The sequence below is a fragment of the Plasmodium gaboni genome, chromosome 11, assembly GCF_001602025.1.
Source record: "Plasmodium gaboni strain SY75 chromosome 11, whole genome shotgun sequence".
Classification (NCBI taxonomy): domain Eukaryota; phylum Apicomplexa; class Aconoidasida; order Haemosporida; family Plasmodiidae; genus Plasmodium; species Plasmodium gaboni.
In genome coordinates, this window is record NC_031491.1 from 191,449 (window position 1) to 211,894 (window position 20,446).

Genomic DNA, 20,446 nt, shown 5'->3' on the forward strand with positions numbered 1-20,446 from the left:
GTTATCTATTTATTTCTTATTCTTTTTTTTTTTTTTTTTTTTATTATTTTTTTTTTATAAAATAAATAAATAATAATAATAAATTATATTAAAATAAAATAATAAAATAATAAACAAAATAAATAATAAAAAAAAATAAAAATAAAAATAAAAATAAAATATTATTATTTATGAACATAAAATATTTATATTAAATTCAAAGAGTTACATTTGTATTATTAACAAAGTGTGCTTATATATACATAAGTACAATAATGATGACAACTGGAAAAAAATATGGGTGTCCAAAAATTTTATACGTATAAAAATATGGATATATATATATATATATATTATTAGGATTTAATTTACTTATCCTTTTATTTTGGTATATACAGTAACAAAATCTTATTCACATATATATACATATATATATTTATATATATATATATTTTTATTTTTATTTTTGGTCATTTATTTTTCCTCGTAATCTGCTATTCCTCCTTCTGTTATAGCAAATACAGCTTCGCCTTCTGGTAAGACAGGGGAATCATAAATTTTACAAATTCTGCTTTCTCCCCTACCCTTTCTTAAGTATAATCTTGTTTGGCTAGCATGAGCTATTATATTTCCACCTATGGGTATTTTTTCATGACCTCCAAACATACTCATGGCATCAACCTTGGCAACAACTTGGTTAGTAATAATAACAGCTACTCCATAAATATCTGCTATTCTTTGTAACCCTCTTAAAAATCGACATAAATGTGATTGCCTATTAGCTAGCTCACCTCGACCTATATATTCAGAACGATATAGAGCCGTTGCTGAATCAACAATTAATAAAGCAAATCTTGCATCTGCCATCATAGCACTAGCATCTATTAATAATTCAGTTTGATGATCACAATTGTAGGCTTTAGCATATGCTATATTATTTAAACAATCCGTTGGATGTAAACCATATCTTTTAGCAATAGCTACAATACGTTCAGGTCTAAAAGTACCTTCTGTATCTATCCATAAACATTTACCTTCTCCTCCTGATTGTTCAATAGGTAACTGACATGTAATAGCTAATGTATGACATAGTTGACTTTTTCCTGTACGAAATTCTCCAAATAATTCTGTAATTCCACCTGTTTCTATTCCACCTTTTAATAAAGCATCTAATTGTTTTGATCCGGTGGTAAATTTTATTAAATTTTGTCTTGCGTCATGATAATCTATAGCATTACAAAAACCTGAATTACATAATTCTTTACATGCCTTTTTTAATTTCTCTGCTTTCTGTTCACTTATACCTTTAATAGCACATAACGTACGCATAGGAGCATATGCTACACATTCCACAGTTTGTAATCCACCCTCCTTAAGTAATTCTAAATCTCTTTTTACAAAGCCTTTTGCTAATAATTGTTCGATTTTTAAAGGTCCAGTATATAACTGTTCTTCTTCTATTTCATCAATAGTACTACTATTGGAAATTTTCTGGGACTTATCTTCTTTCGTGTTTGCTTGTTTCATATTTAGACATAACAAATAGACTAACAACAGATTTTTATATATATGTATATATATTTATATATACGAAATGTAAAAAAAATAAAATATAATAAAATATAATAAAATAACCAAATCAAGCAAAATAAATAAAAATAAATAAAAATAAATACAGTTCTTGCTAAGTGAAAATATAATTTATTTTCCTAACACAATGTGAGTGAATAATTAAATCAATAAACAAATAAGATAATCAAAATAAATAATTATATATATATATATATATATATATATATATATATTTTTTATGTGTACTTTATATTTATTCTCTTTATTCTAATTTTAATACATATCTTTTGAGCCTTATTATATTTCATAAATATAATACCCGTACTTATTAAAAAAATATTATATATATATATTTATATATATATTACATAAAATAATAAATATTTATATTTATAAATTAACAGTATGCAATGATACCACATGGAAAATTTTTTTTAAATTATACAAATATATTAATGTGTTTTTATATTATATAAAATATAATTATATATACTATGTTACATTTTGGAATTATATAAATATATTTATATATATATTGTATGTATGTTTATAATTTTTTTTTTTTTTTTTTTTTTTTTTTTTTTCACACACTGTAATACTATTTATATGACTAGCTGTTTTTTCATATCTTTTTTTTTTTTTTTCTTTTAATATACGTAGAAGATAATTTTTCATAAAAATTTGTTTGGAAATTATGACTTGTACATGTTATAGTTAATAAAAAAAAAAAAAAAAAAAAGGAAAATTTAAATGAAATAATTTCAAATATTTGTAAAATCAAAAATATATAACGCATACAATATATACAAAAAAAAAAAATAAATAATAAAATAATAAATAAATAAAATCGTGAATAATAGTTAGGATAAATTGATTTAAAGGATAATGAGAAATAATGTAAATTACAGATGTTTAAATAAATTATTATAAAACAAACTTGCGCAGCAATAATTTTTTTTTATATAGTTAATAATATTAACAAAAGCAATTAGATAAACATTTAAAGAATACATATTTTAATGCTTTAAGTTATACGCAAACAATATTTAAAAGTACGTGTATAATATATATATGACGATACAATGTACACGTACATATAATACTTTCCTTTTTGTACTACTTTATGTAAGATTCGAAATTGCTCTCATCAGCTACAAAAAAAAAAAAAAAAAAAGAAAAAAAAAAGAAAATCACCACACATATATATATATATATATAGATATATTATGTCCATATTAATATAAACATATAAAAATAAAATAAATGCAAATATATAAATACATATATATATATATATGCGCTTAATAATTACAATTTGTATGTGAGCCTTAACTTGAGATATCTGCTTATTCCAGTAGGACAATTTCCTGAAAAAAAAAAATTACGAACAGGAAAAATATTTATACATGCATACAAAAATATATATATATTTATATTTATATTTCTTCTTCAACTCACTCTTCATATAGATTTATTTTTTTCTTAAGAAATTTTATTGCCTCTTCAAGTGTCATTTCTAAGTAAAATTCGTATCCTAGCTGTATAAAAATCTTATTTTTATTTATACTAAAAAAAATAAATAATATATATATATATTAAATATTATATACTATAAAATTGCAATCTATACATATTTATATTTATATTTATTTTTATTTTCCACGTTTCTTTTACATGTCAGCGTAAACATAACTATCACACCCCAGGCAAGTCAAAGTCTCTACTTCATTTTTATCTTTCATATTAAGAAAGAGCTTAAGATTTTCAATTAATATTTCCCTAATAAATTGAAATAAAAGATGATTTATTAATAAAAAAAAAGAAAAAAAAAAAAAAAAAGAATAGGTGATGATATTTCCATATTAATATAAACAAATATGATATATTATCATCATGCCTTTTTTTTATATACATATATACATATATATATATATATATATATATATTTTTATTTCTAACATATCAAAAAGATCTTGTAAAATTTCATCCCTTTTTTTTTGTCGTTCTCTCAGTTTTTCGTGCAGCACATCATCAATAAATCCTTCACTCTTAAGGATTAAATTTTGAAACTCGTCTTTCTTCTCTTTATTAATAACTGCTTTACCTAATATATCATAAAGGTTGCTCATTTTTACAGCATCGTATAATATATTTAAAGAGATAAAAAAAAAAAAAAAAAAAAAAAAACACAAAACAAATAAAAAGTAATTATATATATATATATATATTTATTTATATTTATTTATTTTATATATTGTAAGTACTTAGGGAAATTTTCATATATAAATATACTACTATAAGTTAAAAAACAAAATCCTTTTTATATACATATATTTTTTCATATGCCTTCAAAAAAAAAAAAAAAAATGGTATATTAGAAAATATGCAAGTTCATTATAAAAATTGACAACATATAGTATATATTTGTGACATATAATAAATTAATAATTTTAAATAAATAAAAGGTAGGTATATATAAGTAGGTATCTATGTATATTATAATATTTCAATAGATAATTATATAAGATATATTAGAAAAACTAAAGATGAGGAAAATATTAAAACATTTTATATGATCTAAAAGAAAACACTAATAAAATATACAAAATTATATATATATTTATATATATGTATATATTTATTTTGTTGAATACGTTTGATTTAAGAGTTGTAACTAATGAACTATCCATTCTTGCATATACTCAATAAATTTAATATAATTATCTTTTGTTGTTTCAATTTGTTGTAATATCTTTTTAATATTTGCAATTTTTTTTTTATATGTTGCACATTTTTTTTTGATTTCTATATATTTTTTCTGATCATTATTTTTTAATGTATTATTGTTTAATTGATATTTTAGTGCATTTTGAAATTTCAATAATTCTTGAAATCGATGTTTTTTTTCAAATGATAAGATGTGATATATAGCTTGATAAATATTATAATCTTCATTTAAGTTATGTAGATTATTTTTTTCTTGTTGTATATCTTTTAATAGATGATCATATAATTGAATGATTTCATTATATGTATTTATTAAATTTTGTTTTTTATTTTTAAGTGATTTAACACTTTTTTTTATTAAACCAATTTGATGTTGTATTTTAAAAGAAATATTTTTCCCCATGTCAAAATTTTTTTGACAATATTCTTTTTTATTATCTAAATCATTTCTTTTATTCAAAGCTATTTTAATATTAGACAGAATAATATTTTGTTGTTTTTTAATATTATCAATAATATTATTTTTATTTGTAATATCTTTTTTTAATTGGATAATATCTTTATTTTCTACATATTCTTTAACAACTTGTTGTAATTTTTTTTTATCTACAATTTCTTGTTCTAATGAAAGTATTTGATTTTCACAATTTAATATATTTTGTTGATAATTTTCTTTTTCTTTTTTTAGATGATTTATTTGTGATGTTAAATATTCTTTTTTATTTTTATGTTCTTCATTTTTATTATTAATATTTTCTTTCCATATAAGTATATCATTTTCAATATATTCTATTTTATCTATGGTTTCTTTATTTTTTAAAGCGAATTTTTCTAGATGTAATCTGATATATGTGATATTTTTATTGACCTTTTTAATAAAAGTAAAAATATTTTTATAATTTTCTTCAAGTTCTATTTTTTTTTGATCTAATATTAGACACAGATCTTTGCATTTACATATTTCTTCATTCATTTTGTTATTTTCATTTTGTATATCTATTAATTCAGATTGTTTTATGAACCATTCTTTTTCTAACAATCGGCTACTTTTTTGTATATCTAGGTTTTGTTTATTGAGTTTTTGAATTTTCATTTCCAGGGTAGCAGGTAAAACAAACGAAGCACAATCATTATTATTTATATTGTTGTTATTATTTATATTGTTGTTATTATTTATATTATTTATGTTATTATTATTTATATTATCATATTGCTCGTCAACGATTTTTTTTCTTTTTTTTTTATCATATTGTTCATTTAATCTATCCACTTCATTTTGTCTACTTTCAATAAGATAATGATTTTTTTTTATTGTTTGATTATATTTTTCTAATATTTCATTATTTTCATGATATTCTTGATTAAGTTTATTTGCCTTTTTTTTAATATTTTCCATTTTAGTTTTTTGTAGCATATGTTGTATTTTTATTCTAATAATATGATTTTTATAATTTTCAATATCATTTTCTTTTTTTGTAATATTTTGATTAATTGCCTCAACATCATTTTTTAATTTCGATGAGAAATGAACTATATTAATTTCTTGTGTATACATATTTATAATTTTTTCTATATTTTTATTTATATTATCTTTAACTATCTTTATATTATTTTGTTTGTCTTTTATATTTTTAGATAAGATTTGTATATCATTTTTAAGTGATAATAATAAATCCTTTTCATTATGAATTTTATTTTTCATTTCTTGATTTTCTTTTAATATATTGATATATTTATTATGTATATCATTTTTTTTATTCTCTAATTTAGACATATCCTTTTTTAATATATTTAATTCATGTAATAATTTATCTTTAGATTCTAATTCATAATTATATTCTTTACATAAATTTTCATATTTTTTTTCATTTTCTAGAATATTAACTTTTAAAATATCTAATTGGTTATTCATTTTAATTATAGCTTCATCTCTTTTTTTTATTTGATATAATGAATCATTAAACTTATTCATAATTTTATTTTTCTCATCTTTAAAAAGTGATAAATTTTTTTTCTCTTCTTGTATTAGTTGTTTCTTATTTTGTATTTCTCTTTCTTCATTAATAATCATATCTTTTTTCATATTTATATCATTTAATAATTTATTAATCTGATAATTCATTTTATTAAGTAAATTGTCTTTTTTATTTATTTTATTCTGTGATATATCATCTTTTTGTTTATTATTAATTTTTGAAGAGATAATATTTTCTCCGACCTTGGTATTTGCTAAGATATACTCTGAATATTTTTTTATATTATTTAATTCTAATAATTTATTATTATATTTATTATATATATCACCAAAATTATGTATCTCTTTTTTTAAACTACAAATATCATAATTATATAAATCATTTAATTCTATATTTTCATTATTATATTTATTTTGTTCTTCATAAATATATTCTATCGACACATCTAATTCTTTTTCTTTTTTTTTTAAAACATCATTTTCTTTATTTAATCTGTATAACTCTAAACCGATATCTTTCACCTTTTCTTGTAAATTGTTTTTTTCATATTCTTTATTTCTTAATTTGTCGATTAAAATTTGATTCTTTTTTTTGAGTTGTTCAACAAATATATCTTTAAGATTATTTATCTTGTCACTATTATTATTATTATTATTATTAATATTATGTATATTATTATTTTCTCTTTTATAATCTTTGTAAGGTGATATATTATTATATTCATCTATTCTTTTCATATCGAGTTTATTATTATTTTTCAATTTCTTCTTACTTGTAAATATATTATCCTTTCTAGGATCATCACTTGGTTCTTTATTTTTATTATCATTATATATATTTTTATTTATATTTTCATTGTTATTATCATCATACTTATATATATTTTTTTTACTTTCAATATTATTTTTTATATTAAATGATGATGCTTCTATATAATTTGTCTTTGAATAATCATCATCTGATTTATTATATAATATATCATCTTCTTTTTTAGAAACTTCCTCTATATCGACAATATTATTTGTATTTATATCTATTATTTTATTGGAATGATTCGTATTAATATCAATTACAACATTATCATTTATATTATTACTTAGTTTTTCTTCCTTACTTATATTAATAATATTTATATTAGACGTATTAATTTTATTATTTTTCTTTTTCTTTTTTTTTTTTTTTTTCAACTTTTTTTTATTAACCTTATTATAATTTTCATCTTCTATATTACAATCTAATGAACTGATCAGAACTGAATCCTCTCGAATTATTTCATCATCATCATTATTATTATTATTATTATTATGAGTGATCATATTTATTACTTCTTACAAAAAAAAATAAAATAAAATAAAATAAAAGATATACACGAAATATTTTTTTATATAATTATTAGATGTTCATTATAGGATGTGTTATATAATAAATATCATTTATAATTCAAAAAAATCACATGTTATAATAACATAATAAATGAATGTTATGCTTATTTGTTTTTACATTTTAAATAGAAAATATATAAATTATTAAAATAATATATAATATATATATATATTATATAAATATTTATTTATTGTATTTTTTTTTTTTTTTAAGGAACCCATAAGATAAAATAAATTACACCTCAATTTCGAGAGCATAAGAAAATATAAAAATAATTGCGCTTATACGTTTTTAGACAGGCGACAGAAATAAAAGAAAAAAAAAAAAATTCACATACATATATATATATATATATATATATATATATATTTAAGGACATACTTCATAGAAACAATGCATATTTTTATTGTTCTAAATATGGAAAAAAAAATATATATATATATATATATATTATATATATATTTATATATTTAGATTCTTTTATCTTTCTAAAAATATAAAAGAAGAAAAAAGGAGGATAAGAAAAAATAAACCCTGGACCTTACATATGAACTTATTATAAAATATATATATATATATATATTTATATATATCCATTTTTTATTATTCTTTAAAAATATATAATTTTAAAATATAGAAACGTAAAACATATCATTGAATATTATTTTATTTTATTTTGTTTTATTTTTATTTCACATTTGCCGTACCCCAAAAGTATCCACATAAATATATTATATTATATATATATTTTTTTTTTTCTTAATTTTTTTATTTGTTTATTTTCATTATATATGGGTTAACACAAGAATATTTAGGATTACATAATATTCTTTATATTTATAAAAAAATAAAATTAAAAATTAATATTTAGCTATCATTTTGCTGTAATTAAAAAAAGAAAAAAATAATATATAAAATATATATATATAAAATATATATATATTATATATTATATATATTATGAGAAATAATTTATATGGATAAATGAAATAAATAAATATTATATTATATACATATTAATATATATATATAATATTTTTATTATATTTATTTTTGCTATATATAATATTATGTTTCTCTACATATAAATATTTATATATAACAATATTACTATGAAGTAATATATATAACATATTATATATATATAATATTTATGTTATCAAAAAAATCAGTGGTTTTTTTAATTTTTTTTTTTTTTTGTTTCTTCAAATAAATAAATATAATTATATATTATAGAATATATTTTACATATTTAGCTATATAATATATGAAAATATTTTATTTCTTTGTGAATTAGAATAATAAAAAATATTTTAAAAATAAATTTATATATATATATATATTATATATATAACATTTTTTTTTTTTTTTATATAAACAAAATTTAAATAATTTGTTTGATAATATATATGAATATGTTTTATATATAAATAATTAAAGTCCAGTATGATATATAATATTATAATTTTTATTCTATATATGTATTAAAATATAATATATATTTTATATTTTATATATTTTATATTTTATATATATTATATTTTATATATATTATATTTTATGTATATTATATTTTATATATATATTATATTTTTTTCCTTTTTCTTTATAATAATTTCTTATAATGCATATACACAAATTAAAAAAAAAAATTAAAAAGAAGAAGGAAGGGAAATACCTGACCAAAAAACACATCAAGAAGAAATTATTTTTGAGTGAAGAAGAATTTCGTAAGCTTTGTATTTTTAAAGGAATATATCCAAAAGATTTTAAAGAAATTCCATTAAAATATCGAAAAAGATTTTATAAGCATAAAGTTTTTTATACAAAAAATGATTTTTTAAAAATATCACATGAAAAAATAATTAATGATTTTAGACAAATAAAAATATATTTAAAAAAATATAAAAAATATAAATTAACATTAGAAGATTTTACTCGTTGTAAAAATATTATAGCAAATTTCCCTGTATATAAATTAGAACATATAATTAAAGAAAGATATCCTATATTATCATATGCAATCGAACATTTAGATGATGCCTTAAGTTGTATTATTGCTTATTCTCAATTACCTACTAATCATAAATATGGAATTCAAAATAATATGGTTAAAACATGTCAACTATTAAAAGATCATTTCCATTATTATATATATAAAACAAATAAAATTAAAAAAGCATTTATAACTGTTAAAGGTTATTATTTACAAGCAGAAATTTTAAAAAAAAAAGTCACATGGCTTATACCTCATATATTCACACCTTATATTGATACATCAATTGATTTTAAATTAATATCTGATTTTATTGAATATTATATAGCACTCTTGAAATTTGTATTATTCAAATTGTATAAATTAGATAATATGTTATATCCACCACAACAAGATCAACAACTCAAAAATGAAAACCTTACTCACCTTTCTTATGACAAAGATTATACTACAAATAAGCATAATTTAACTATCAATAGGGATGAACAAACACAAAACATAAGCCATCAAAATAAAGATCAACATCTTGCCAAGTCTGAGGAACACAAATCAAAAAAAAAAAATAATAACATATCGGATAATAATACATATGAAGCTACTACCAAGACAAATAATAATAATCATCATCATGATATCGACATGGAACATAATTTGGATCTAAATAAAAATGACGAAAAAAATAAAAATGACGAAAAAAATAAAAATGACGAAAAAAATAAAAATTCTACTAATCATATAATTGATAAAATTGATCTAGAAGGTGATCAACATCAAGATGGTCATCATACTGATATATCTGAACATAACAAATTAAAAGAATTATTTAAAAACTACATATTTTATATTCACAATGATATGCCTTTCGATGTACTATCTATTATTATTTTATCATGTGGAGGAAAAATATCATGGAAATCAAGTATATGCCCAATACCTTATGATGATAAAAATATTACGCATGAGATATATGAAAAAGATAAAAATAATATTCATTTGAGTAATTCTGAAAATGAATATAAAAGAATTCACATACAACCACAATATATATTTGATTGCTTAAATGAAAAAAATATATTACCATGTTCAGATTATCTAACAGATAAAGAAAACTTACCTGTGCATTTATCACCATTCATTGAAGATGATAATTTTAAAAATCTAGTTAAAAAAGAAGAATATACCATAAATAAAATACTCAATCAAAAAATTAAAGAAGAACAATATAATAAAGATCTATCAAATCAAAACAATATTTTTAAAACACAAAATTATAACGAAGAAGAAGATGATCGTGAGACAGCTAATCTTATTCTAAACAATAAAAGACAAGCAGCTTTAAATAATCAACTAGAAATAGAAAATGAACATATTCATCAAGAAAAACAACAAAATCATAATATATTCAATACACAAAATAAACCACATCAAATTATAAAAATACAAAATTTAAAAACTCAACAAGAAGAAATACAAAGACATAAAATAGTACTTAGCAAAAAGAAAAGGAAGTTATATGCACGTATGGATATGGCACAGAAAAAACAACAAGCAACCATAGACAAATTTATGAAGAAAATAAATAAAAATAAAACTAAATAAATATAAACATATATTATATATATATATATATATATATATATATATTTATTTATTTATTTATTCATTTACATGTTATCATTTTTTTTATTATTTTATTTATTTTCTTTTTATATCATTAATCAACTCTCTCTTTACTTTTTTTAAAGAAATACTTTATTTTAAATTATGTTATTTAACTTTGTGAACATTCAAATTAAGTTTAAAGAATAAAAAATACACGTCTCTTACATATATATAAATAATGAAAAAAAAAAAAAGAAAAAGAAAAAATGTGAAAAAAAAGAAGAAAAAAAAATATTAAAAAAAAAAAAAAAAAAAAAAAAGAAAAACTCACAAAAATATATCATACAAACATACACAAAGATATATATATATATATAATTATTATGTACATATATATATTATTTATGTATATCTTTATATGATTATTAAAATATATAAATTTTTATTGAATTCTTAACGGAAATAAGGCTCACTAGAATATTAAAATAAATCTATCAAGCATGAAAATTATTTATTCTATTAAATATATAAAATATATAAAATATATTTGTATATACATATATATATGTATGTATTTATTTGTTTGTTTAATTTTACATTATAATTTCATTTTATTTTTTTTTTTTATTTTTTTTCTTTTTTATTTACTACTTGAAACAAAATTATAAAACGGTAATAATAATTAATATATAAATATATTATATATAAGACATAAATAAGATTTAAAAAAAAATATATGAATAATAAAATATGTGCTAAAATATAAAAGAACATAACTTAGATATTCTACTATTATATATATGTGTATTTTTTTTTTTTTTTTTTTTTTAAAATATAAAATATATATGCATATAAAGTTACACACCTAACCAAGTTTTACTGGGGGTGTGCAAAAAATAGGATTAAAAAAAAATATGTGATGATGACTATGCTTTGTGTCTTCATATATGGAAATATATATGTATATATGTATGTATGTATTATGTATATATGTATGTATGTATATATGTATGTATATATGTATGTATGTTTTTGATTTATTCTGAACTTCTTTGAACCCAGAAAAATATATATAAATATATATATATATATATATATTTCATTTCATTTCATTTCATTTCATTACATTACATTACATTACATTTCATTTTGTATTTCCATTTTTTTTTTTACGAAGATATCTTTTGATCATCCGCTACTGCATCTAAGAAGTTACTCACGGTGTGAGAATCTATAGATGGGAAATGTAAATTTCTGATGTACTTATTTGATATTCCTAATGTGTTAGATAAAATTCTTGAAGCATTTATAGATGATTGCTTGTTACTATCCATGACATTATTATATGCGTTAATAGCTGCTTGTCCTAATGAATTTGAAGAAAAATGATTATTATTATTATTACTATTACTATTATTATTGTTGTTGTTGTTCATGTGACCCTTCTTCGAATTTACTTTTTCACCTGCCAAACTTGAACGTAACAAATCTACTGTATTAAATGTATCTATGTTATCATTTTTTGGACGTTCAATAAAAAAATTCATATTATCTTCTACTTTAATATAATCATGATTAGATGATATATTATTCAATTTATTTAATTTCTTTTTGTTTGTACCTGTCAAATGATGATCCAGTAAATCATTTGATAAATCCAACATTCCTGAGAGAACACTATTATTGTTGTTATTTTTATTTATGTGATTCATTTTATTGTTATTAATATAACAATTATCATCTTCATCTTCATCATCATTTGAATATAATAAACCATCATCTTTCAATTTATTATCTTTTGAATATGTTATAGATCCATCACTACTATTTGAATTCCCTTTAGATATATTTTTAGTATTATGATGATTATGATGATGATGATTATTATTATTATTTTTAATTAAATTACTACTACTAGATGTTGTTGCAACTACACTATTTGCTTTTTTCTTTCCTTTCTTTCCATCAGAATTCTTCAAATCAGTATGATGTTTATACTCCTTCTCCCACTCAGTTCTTTTCAATATAGATAATTTCCTTGCTTCATTATATCCATATTTACTAACACTAAAACTTGTAAATAATCTTTTATTGTTAGCTATTTGGAAGTATGCATTCCACTTACCAACTCCTCTAGGAGACTTAGAAAAGTATACTCCTTTGACTTTATCGTCATTTGGATTTACTCCTGCAGGCATTTCATATTTTAATTTACCACCTCCATAATTATTGCTTGATCCATTATTATTGTTGTTACTACTACTTGTAGTATTTGTGTTGTTTGTACTATTTGTATTATTTTTAATATTCTTCGTATTCTTATTATTACCACTACTACTATTATTATTATTATTACCACTATTATTATTATTATTATTATTATTATTATTGTTTGGATTATTATTATGGAGAGATAAATTCTTATTATTCATATCACCCTTTTTATAACCCATTAACCCATCTGCCATCATCTTATTGTTGCTAAGATTCTTTCCTCCAAGTATATTATTATTTATTATCAAATCATTATTACCATCATGATTATTTAAAGACAATTCAGAATCATTCATACTAACTTTAGAATTATAGTCCGTATTATAATCATAACTATTTTTCTTATTCATATTATTATTATTATTAACATTGTGATAACCATTATTGTGTAATCCATTACTATTGTTATGATTACTATTATTTATACTACTATTATTACTACCTATATGATTCATCATCATATTATTATTATTATTACTTCCTAAATGTAAAGAATTCTCCATTATATTATTCGCATTATTTGTGCTTAATATAAAATCATATAAAGTACTAGGATTTATATGATCAAATGAATTCTTATATGTATTTCCACCCAAACCTTTTTTATTTAAACTTTCTTGAGATAAATTCAATATATCCTTAAAATTCTTTATGTTATTTAATATATTATTCTTATTAGATGCATAAGCCTTTCTTGTAGTCATGTGACCAGATACACCATTATTCTCATCCATATATATATCATTAGTATCTTTCTTTCGATACTCATTAGGACCTATAACTCCAGACGCAACAAGACTACTACTACTACTACTGCCATTCATATTATGTAACCCATTATGTGCACTATTTATATTGTTACCTTTCTTATTTTCTAGTAAATTCATTTTTAATTTCTTAAGAACATTTGTATTGTATAATAAATAATTTAAATCAGAAAGGGAATTATTATTCATATTATTACTATTATTATTATTACCATTATTATTATTATTATTATTATTACTATTATTATTATTATTGTTGGTTAATATGTAATTATCATAATATTTTCTTTTCCTCATCATATTTTGTATACTACTTGATAAGTAATTCATATTATTTTCATTACCATTCAACAATAATCCCTGTTCTCTGTCATACTTGGTGTATCCCTCTCTATCTTCATAATTATCATCATCATTCAACTTATAATCTTGCAAAAATTTATTTATATCGTTAGTACTAGAGCATTCCATCTTCATCTTATTATCATAATAATTTTTGGCATCCTTCGATTCTCCATCAAGTTGGAACATCTCCGAAATGTTCTTATCCTAACATAAAAATGAAATAAATATATACATATAAATATATACACATATACATATAAATATATACACATATACATATTAATATATACACATATACATATTAATATATACACATATATTTTTTAAGTGTCAATATTTACCTCTAAGAGAGAACCGCCATTTAATTGCGAACATAGATACTTAATTATATTCATATCACCCAGGCTGCTATCTAAATCCTTTAGTTTCATTTTATCATTCTTTGCACATGTATTTGCATATTCAGACATAAGCATTTTTAATTGTAAATAAGTATTCAAATTAGAATTGCTAATATTATCCTGAACACTAGAATGGCTACAGGTACTATACATATTATCACTATCCTTAGAATTTAGTTTGCTCAAGTTTTTATATTTTTCTACTACCTTTTCTGCTTCTTGAATATAATTATTATTAAAATCGGCATATGAACTGTAGTCTATACTTACATTTAATTTATTCAAAATATTTTCATCAGAATAATTACAACTTTTTTTATGGCAGGCACCTGAAGAGACTCCAGAATAATTATTATTTGCACCACCACTATTATTATTATTGTTACTATTATTATTATTATTTACTAATGTTGTAGCATTTGCATTTCCATTATTATTTAATGAAATACCATTTTTATTACCATTCAAACAATTAAAAGGAAATATATTAGAATAATTTACATTAGATGTATTATTACCACAGCTTGTATAATTATTATCATGGTTAGTACCACAAGTATGATTATTTTGAGAACTAGATAAATTACATGAATTTCTATTGTTTCCACATATATTATTATGTTGATAATCCTTTCCTTTTTTTAAATCATAATAACCATTAAAAGCATTATTACATGTACTACTATTATGCTTTCCATTCATGTTATATAATAAATTATGTGCACTTAACTTGTTATTATCTCCATGTTGATGATACTGTGACTCTCCATCTGAACATGACACACTATTATTATTATTATTATTATTATTGTTGTTGTTATGACTACTACTGCTACTATTACTACTACTATTATTATTACTACTATTACTACTACCACTATTATTATTATTATTATTATTATGTGTGTTGCTGTTTCCATGACTGTTCATAATGTATGGATTTCTCATATTCAATTGAAATATATCTTCAACAATCTCCTTTGTCAAATTCTTTTCTATATCTTCTAATATCTTCTTATTTAATTCATCCTTATCATTCATATCCTTATCATCTACACAATCTTCCTTCTCTTTAGACATTTTAAATTTCTTAATAATCTCTAACTCTTCTATACATTCCATTATAGAATCCAAAAAAACACTCTTCACTGAACATATCTTAATGTTCGAAAAACAACACAAATAATTATCTAAAGTATTAGAATTTACATTATTTAATAAGTTTACATAATGAGATTCAAAGGTTCTATCAGTTGAACCCCATAAAGGTGTTAATCGTTTCAATATTCTTAAATAATCTACACAAAGAACTTTTAACTTTTTTAAATTCTCAAAAGAATCATTACTATTTTTGGTTACATGACCTTTTACATTCATACTTTTTTTCTTACTAACTCCTGTATTCATACAATGATAATAATTACTACTACCACTATGGGTATTATTATTATTATTATTATTATTTTCTATATCACTCTTTTCATTTTTTAATAATTTATTCAATTTCATTCCAAATTCATCATCATCCTTTAAATTTAATAAATTATCTATTATGGCTGAAAAAGCCTTATTCTTATTACTGCCACATCCAGAATGAACTCCAATGTCATGAGGATCCATAGATGCATTTTTGTTTGCAATCAATAATTCTTTTAATAATGTATTTTTTATATTCTCATTATTCATATCATCATTATAATCATTATCTCGATATTCATCATCTTCTTCCTCTTTATATTGACAATTTAGTGACTTTATTACATCTTCTTTATATGCACTTGAATTATTTTTATTACAATTCATATTATATTTATTCTTACTACCATCATTATTATCATCTTCTACTTCAACATCTTCTTCTACTTCTTCATCACACATTCTATCTAAGTAAGTGCTTGCATTGTTATTATTACAATCTGATTGATGATTCTCATAAAATTCAGATGTTTTTTCATTTTTCTTATTATAAACACCACCTATCATATCATCTTTATATAATAATGTATTTGAACTAACATCTTTTTTTTTCATCAAATTATTTTCTTCATAACTCTCACTGTTACAATTCAAATATAAATTATTATTATTCTCATTTAATTTTTCATTCTTACAATTTTCATCTTCTTCATAATGTCCTGGATCTTCATCTAAATAATTATCACAATCATTCATATGCCTCATATTATTATTTATTTTTTCATCACTTTCTTGATGATTTAATCTCTTTTCATTCACTTCAAATTCAACATTAGCAGATTCATATCCTCCCATGTCAACATCGTCACTGTTTGAATATTTTCCATTATCTTTTAAATGACTGACATGATGAGTCTTTTCATATTCATCTACATCTTGTTCACCATATATATTATTATTATTATTATTATTATCTTCATCATCAATATTTTCAATATTTTCAATATTGTCTGTGTTGTCTGTATTGTCATTATTACTATCATCATTATTATTATCTTCACTTATCAATCCTTTCATATCAGAATTATTCAATAATTCCTCATTACCCACAACTCCATTCTTAGAAATATTAGGATATATAACTCCGTCATTCATACTCTCCATACTTATACTATTTATTACATTAGGTGTTGTAGTTCTACTCATAGGATATAACTGAGTCCTCTGGTCAGAATAATTCATATAAGTATCCATCTTATTAATTATTTTGGATTCTTCTTGTTCAGCTTCCATATATTCGTCATCTTCATTATTATAGCTGTTCTTTAAATTCTCGTTATTTTCATTATCTCCCATCATATTCCACTTCTTATTCATATTTTTTTCTTCAACCTTATTCATTCCCTTTTTATTGCCGTTCGAATTAGTTTGTAGGTCTAGCATCTCGAGCATAACAAGCAAGAAAATATATTATATGATATAATATTATTATGCAAAAAAGAGGGGGAGGGGAGGGTCGAAGAATATACAAAATTTTTCAAGAAATGAAAAAAAAAAAAAATAAAATAAATAAATATATATATATATAAATAAATAAAAATATATATATATATATATATATATAATAATATACTTGATATTATTATTATTTTAACAAATAAACAATTTTTTACACAATCAAAAATATTTCAAAACACATGCAACGAAAACTCAGGTATATTAATGAAACTGAGAATACTGATGACAATATAATTTTAATATTATTTTTTTTTCAATCCGATATATGAATAAATAAATATATATATATATATATATATGTCAAAAATAAAGTGGATAAACAAAAATTATATTCTTCACGTCTAAAAGGCTATATTTACACATATAAATATATCTATATATCTATATATATATATATATATATATATATAAACATACAATATATTTCTTCTTCTTCTTTTTTTTTTTTTTTTTTTCTTTTTAATTCTTAAAAATATGTAATATTAACAAAATGAAAATATAATATTAAGTAATATATATTCTTAAAAATAATTTGTATTCAATTCTTCAATTAAATACACAATAATTTACACAAATATAAATATATAACGTATACATATTAATCTATTATCTATAATGATGTTAAAAATATATATATATATATATATACTATTTAATCATGTTATAAATATATATTAATATTTACACACATGCGCACACATACATATATAATAGAATATATACATAATAATATATTTATACATATATATATTTATATCTACAAATTTTTATATCTTAATTACAATTGTTTATTTAAAAAAAAATATTATTAAACTTATATCACTTAATACATATTAAAAAAAAAAAAGAAAAAAAAAATTTAATACAAATTACAAAATATCCATAACATAAAATTGTATGCACGAATATATAATATATACACATATATATACACATGCATATATTTTCTTTTTATACTTATTGAAGATATATTTTTAAATTTTAAAGAAATATTTCCTAAAAATAAAAAAAAAATATATTCCTTCTCTTCAAAAACAGGGGTAAAAATGCGTTACCAAAACAAATAAAATTATATAACGAAAAAAAAAAAATATATAATAAACCTTTATAACAAAATAATTTATTATTAAGGTGTAGAACAAAAAATATTCATATTTTTAAACAAACATAATATTTATATTTTCACATACACTCATATTCATTTAATTAATTATTTTAACTTATATAATATACTAATAACATAAACATATAATAAATATAAATATATATATATGTATATATATATTATATAAAGGTATTTTTATATATGCATTTAAACATATGAATATGGTAAATAAATATGTATTTTATTTTATTTTATATTTTTTATATATTATTTTTTTTCTTTCTTTAATGTAGTACCACCTATGTTTAAATATTTTATTTCCTATATGTTATGTGTTCCTTATATTTAATTTAATAAATGAAAAAAAACGTACATATAAAAAAATATATAATTAAAGAAAATATAGACTACATATATATATTATTTTTTATTATGTATTCTTATATATATAATTTTGTTCATATAAATATATATTATATATATATATATATATTAGAAATTTTCTATTTCTACATATACATACATATATAATATGATATATATAAAAAATAAATACATACATGTAAAAATTCTTTTTTTTTTTTTTATTTTTTTATATTATTATTGTATTTATATAATATATATATATATATTTTTTTTTTTTTTTTTTTTTTTTTTTTTATATTTTGTTTTATTATCTCATATAAATATGTATATATATATATATTGATATATATGTGTACATGTAAAAAAATACTTGTGCATATTTTATATATATAGTACAATATATTTTATATAAACTTGTAAAAAAAAAAAAAAAAAAAAAAAAATTATAATAATATATATAATATACAATAACATATATATTATGGTTTCTATATAAATAAAAATAAATGCATATATATAATATATTTAATTTTATATTATTATTTTATTACTTAAAAAAAAAAAAAAAACACAAAAATGGAAATATATATATATAATATTATTTATATATATAACTTCTTTTATTTTATTCGATTTATTTTGTTTAATACAAAAAATAAATGTAATATAATATAAAGTAATATATATATATATATATAATAACATATATAATATATATATATATTTTTAGTATATTTTCCCTTTGTATGGAAAAAAAGAAAAGGAAAAAAAAACAGAAAAAAGAAAATATAAAATAAAAAATAAAAAATGGAAAATTTTGAGAATTATGTATTTTTTTCTTTCTTATATTTTAATAATAACAAATATAAATTTTATATAAAAATATTTAATCATTTTTTTTTTTTTTTACACAAACTTTATTTTTATATATATATATTATATTATATTATTATTTTATAACTTCTCAAACAAAAAAAAAAAAAAAAAATATATATATATTAAATATATAAAAATAGGAA

At 19.1% G+C, this 20,446-nt stretch overlaps 5 protein-coding genes across 5 annotated transcripts; 1 reads left to right on the forward strand and 4 right to left on the reverse strand.

Annotated features, from left to right (window-relative positions):
- Positions 1 to 453: 453 nt before the first annotated feature.
- On the reverse strand, positions 454 to 1,506 carry PGSY75_1107400 (DNA repair protein RAD51; the record flags this gene model as incomplete). The annotated part of the gene is made up of 1 exon (XM_018786200.1): positions 454 to 1,506. One exon carries the CDS (start codon positions 1,504 to 1,506, stop codon positions 454 to 456), a length of 1,053 nt encoding a protein of 350 aa, XP_018640995.1.
- A 1,166-nt stretch (positions 1,507 to 2,672) lies between these two features.
- Positions 2,673 to 3,680, reverse strand: PGSY75_1107500 (putative prefoldin; the record flags this gene model as incomplete). The annotated part of the gene is made up of 5 exons (XM_018786201.1): positions 2,673 to 2,702; positions 2,864 to 2,918; positions 3,010 to 3,117; positions 3,226 to 3,330; positions 3,511 to 3,680. The coding sequence occupies 5 exons, from the start codon at positions 3,678 to 3,680 to the stop codon at positions 2,673 to 2,675; spliced, it is 468 nt and encodes a 155-aa protein (XP_018640996.1).
- A 545-nt stretch (positions 3,681 to 4,225) lies between these two features.
- On the reverse strand, positions 4,226 to 7,570 carry PGSY75_1107600 (hypothetical protein; the record flags this gene model as incomplete). Its single annotated transcript, XM_018786202.1, has 1 exon — positions 4,226 to 7,570. The coding sequence occupies one exon, from the start codon at positions 7,568 to 7,570 to the stop codon at positions 4,226 to 4,228; it is 3,345 nt and encodes a 1,114-aa protein (XP_018640997.1).
- A 1,691-nt stretch (positions 7,571 to 9,261) lies between these two features.
- On the forward strand, positions 9,262 to 11,232 carry PGSY75_1107700 (pescadillo-like protein; the record flags this gene model as incomplete). The annotated part of the gene is made up of 1 exon (XM_018786203.1): positions 9,262 to 11,232. The coding sequence occupies one exon, from the start codon at positions 9,262 to 9,264 to the stop codon at positions 11,230 to 11,232; it is 1,971 nt and encodes a 656-aa protein (XP_018640998.1).
- Positions 11,233 to 12,404: 1,172 nt separating this feature from the next.
- PGSY75_1107800 (transcription factor with AP2 domain(s)) lies at positions 12,405 to 17,881 on the reverse strand (the record flags this gene model as incomplete). The annotated part of the gene is made up of 2 exons (XM_018786204.1): positions 12,405 to 14,825; positions 14,963 to 17,881. The coding sequence occupies 2 exons, from the start codon at positions 17,879 to 17,881 to the stop codon at positions 12,405 to 12,407; spliced, it is 5,340 nt and encodes a 1,779-aa protein (XP_018640999.1).
- Positions 17,882 to 20,446: the final 2,565 nt, after the last annotated feature.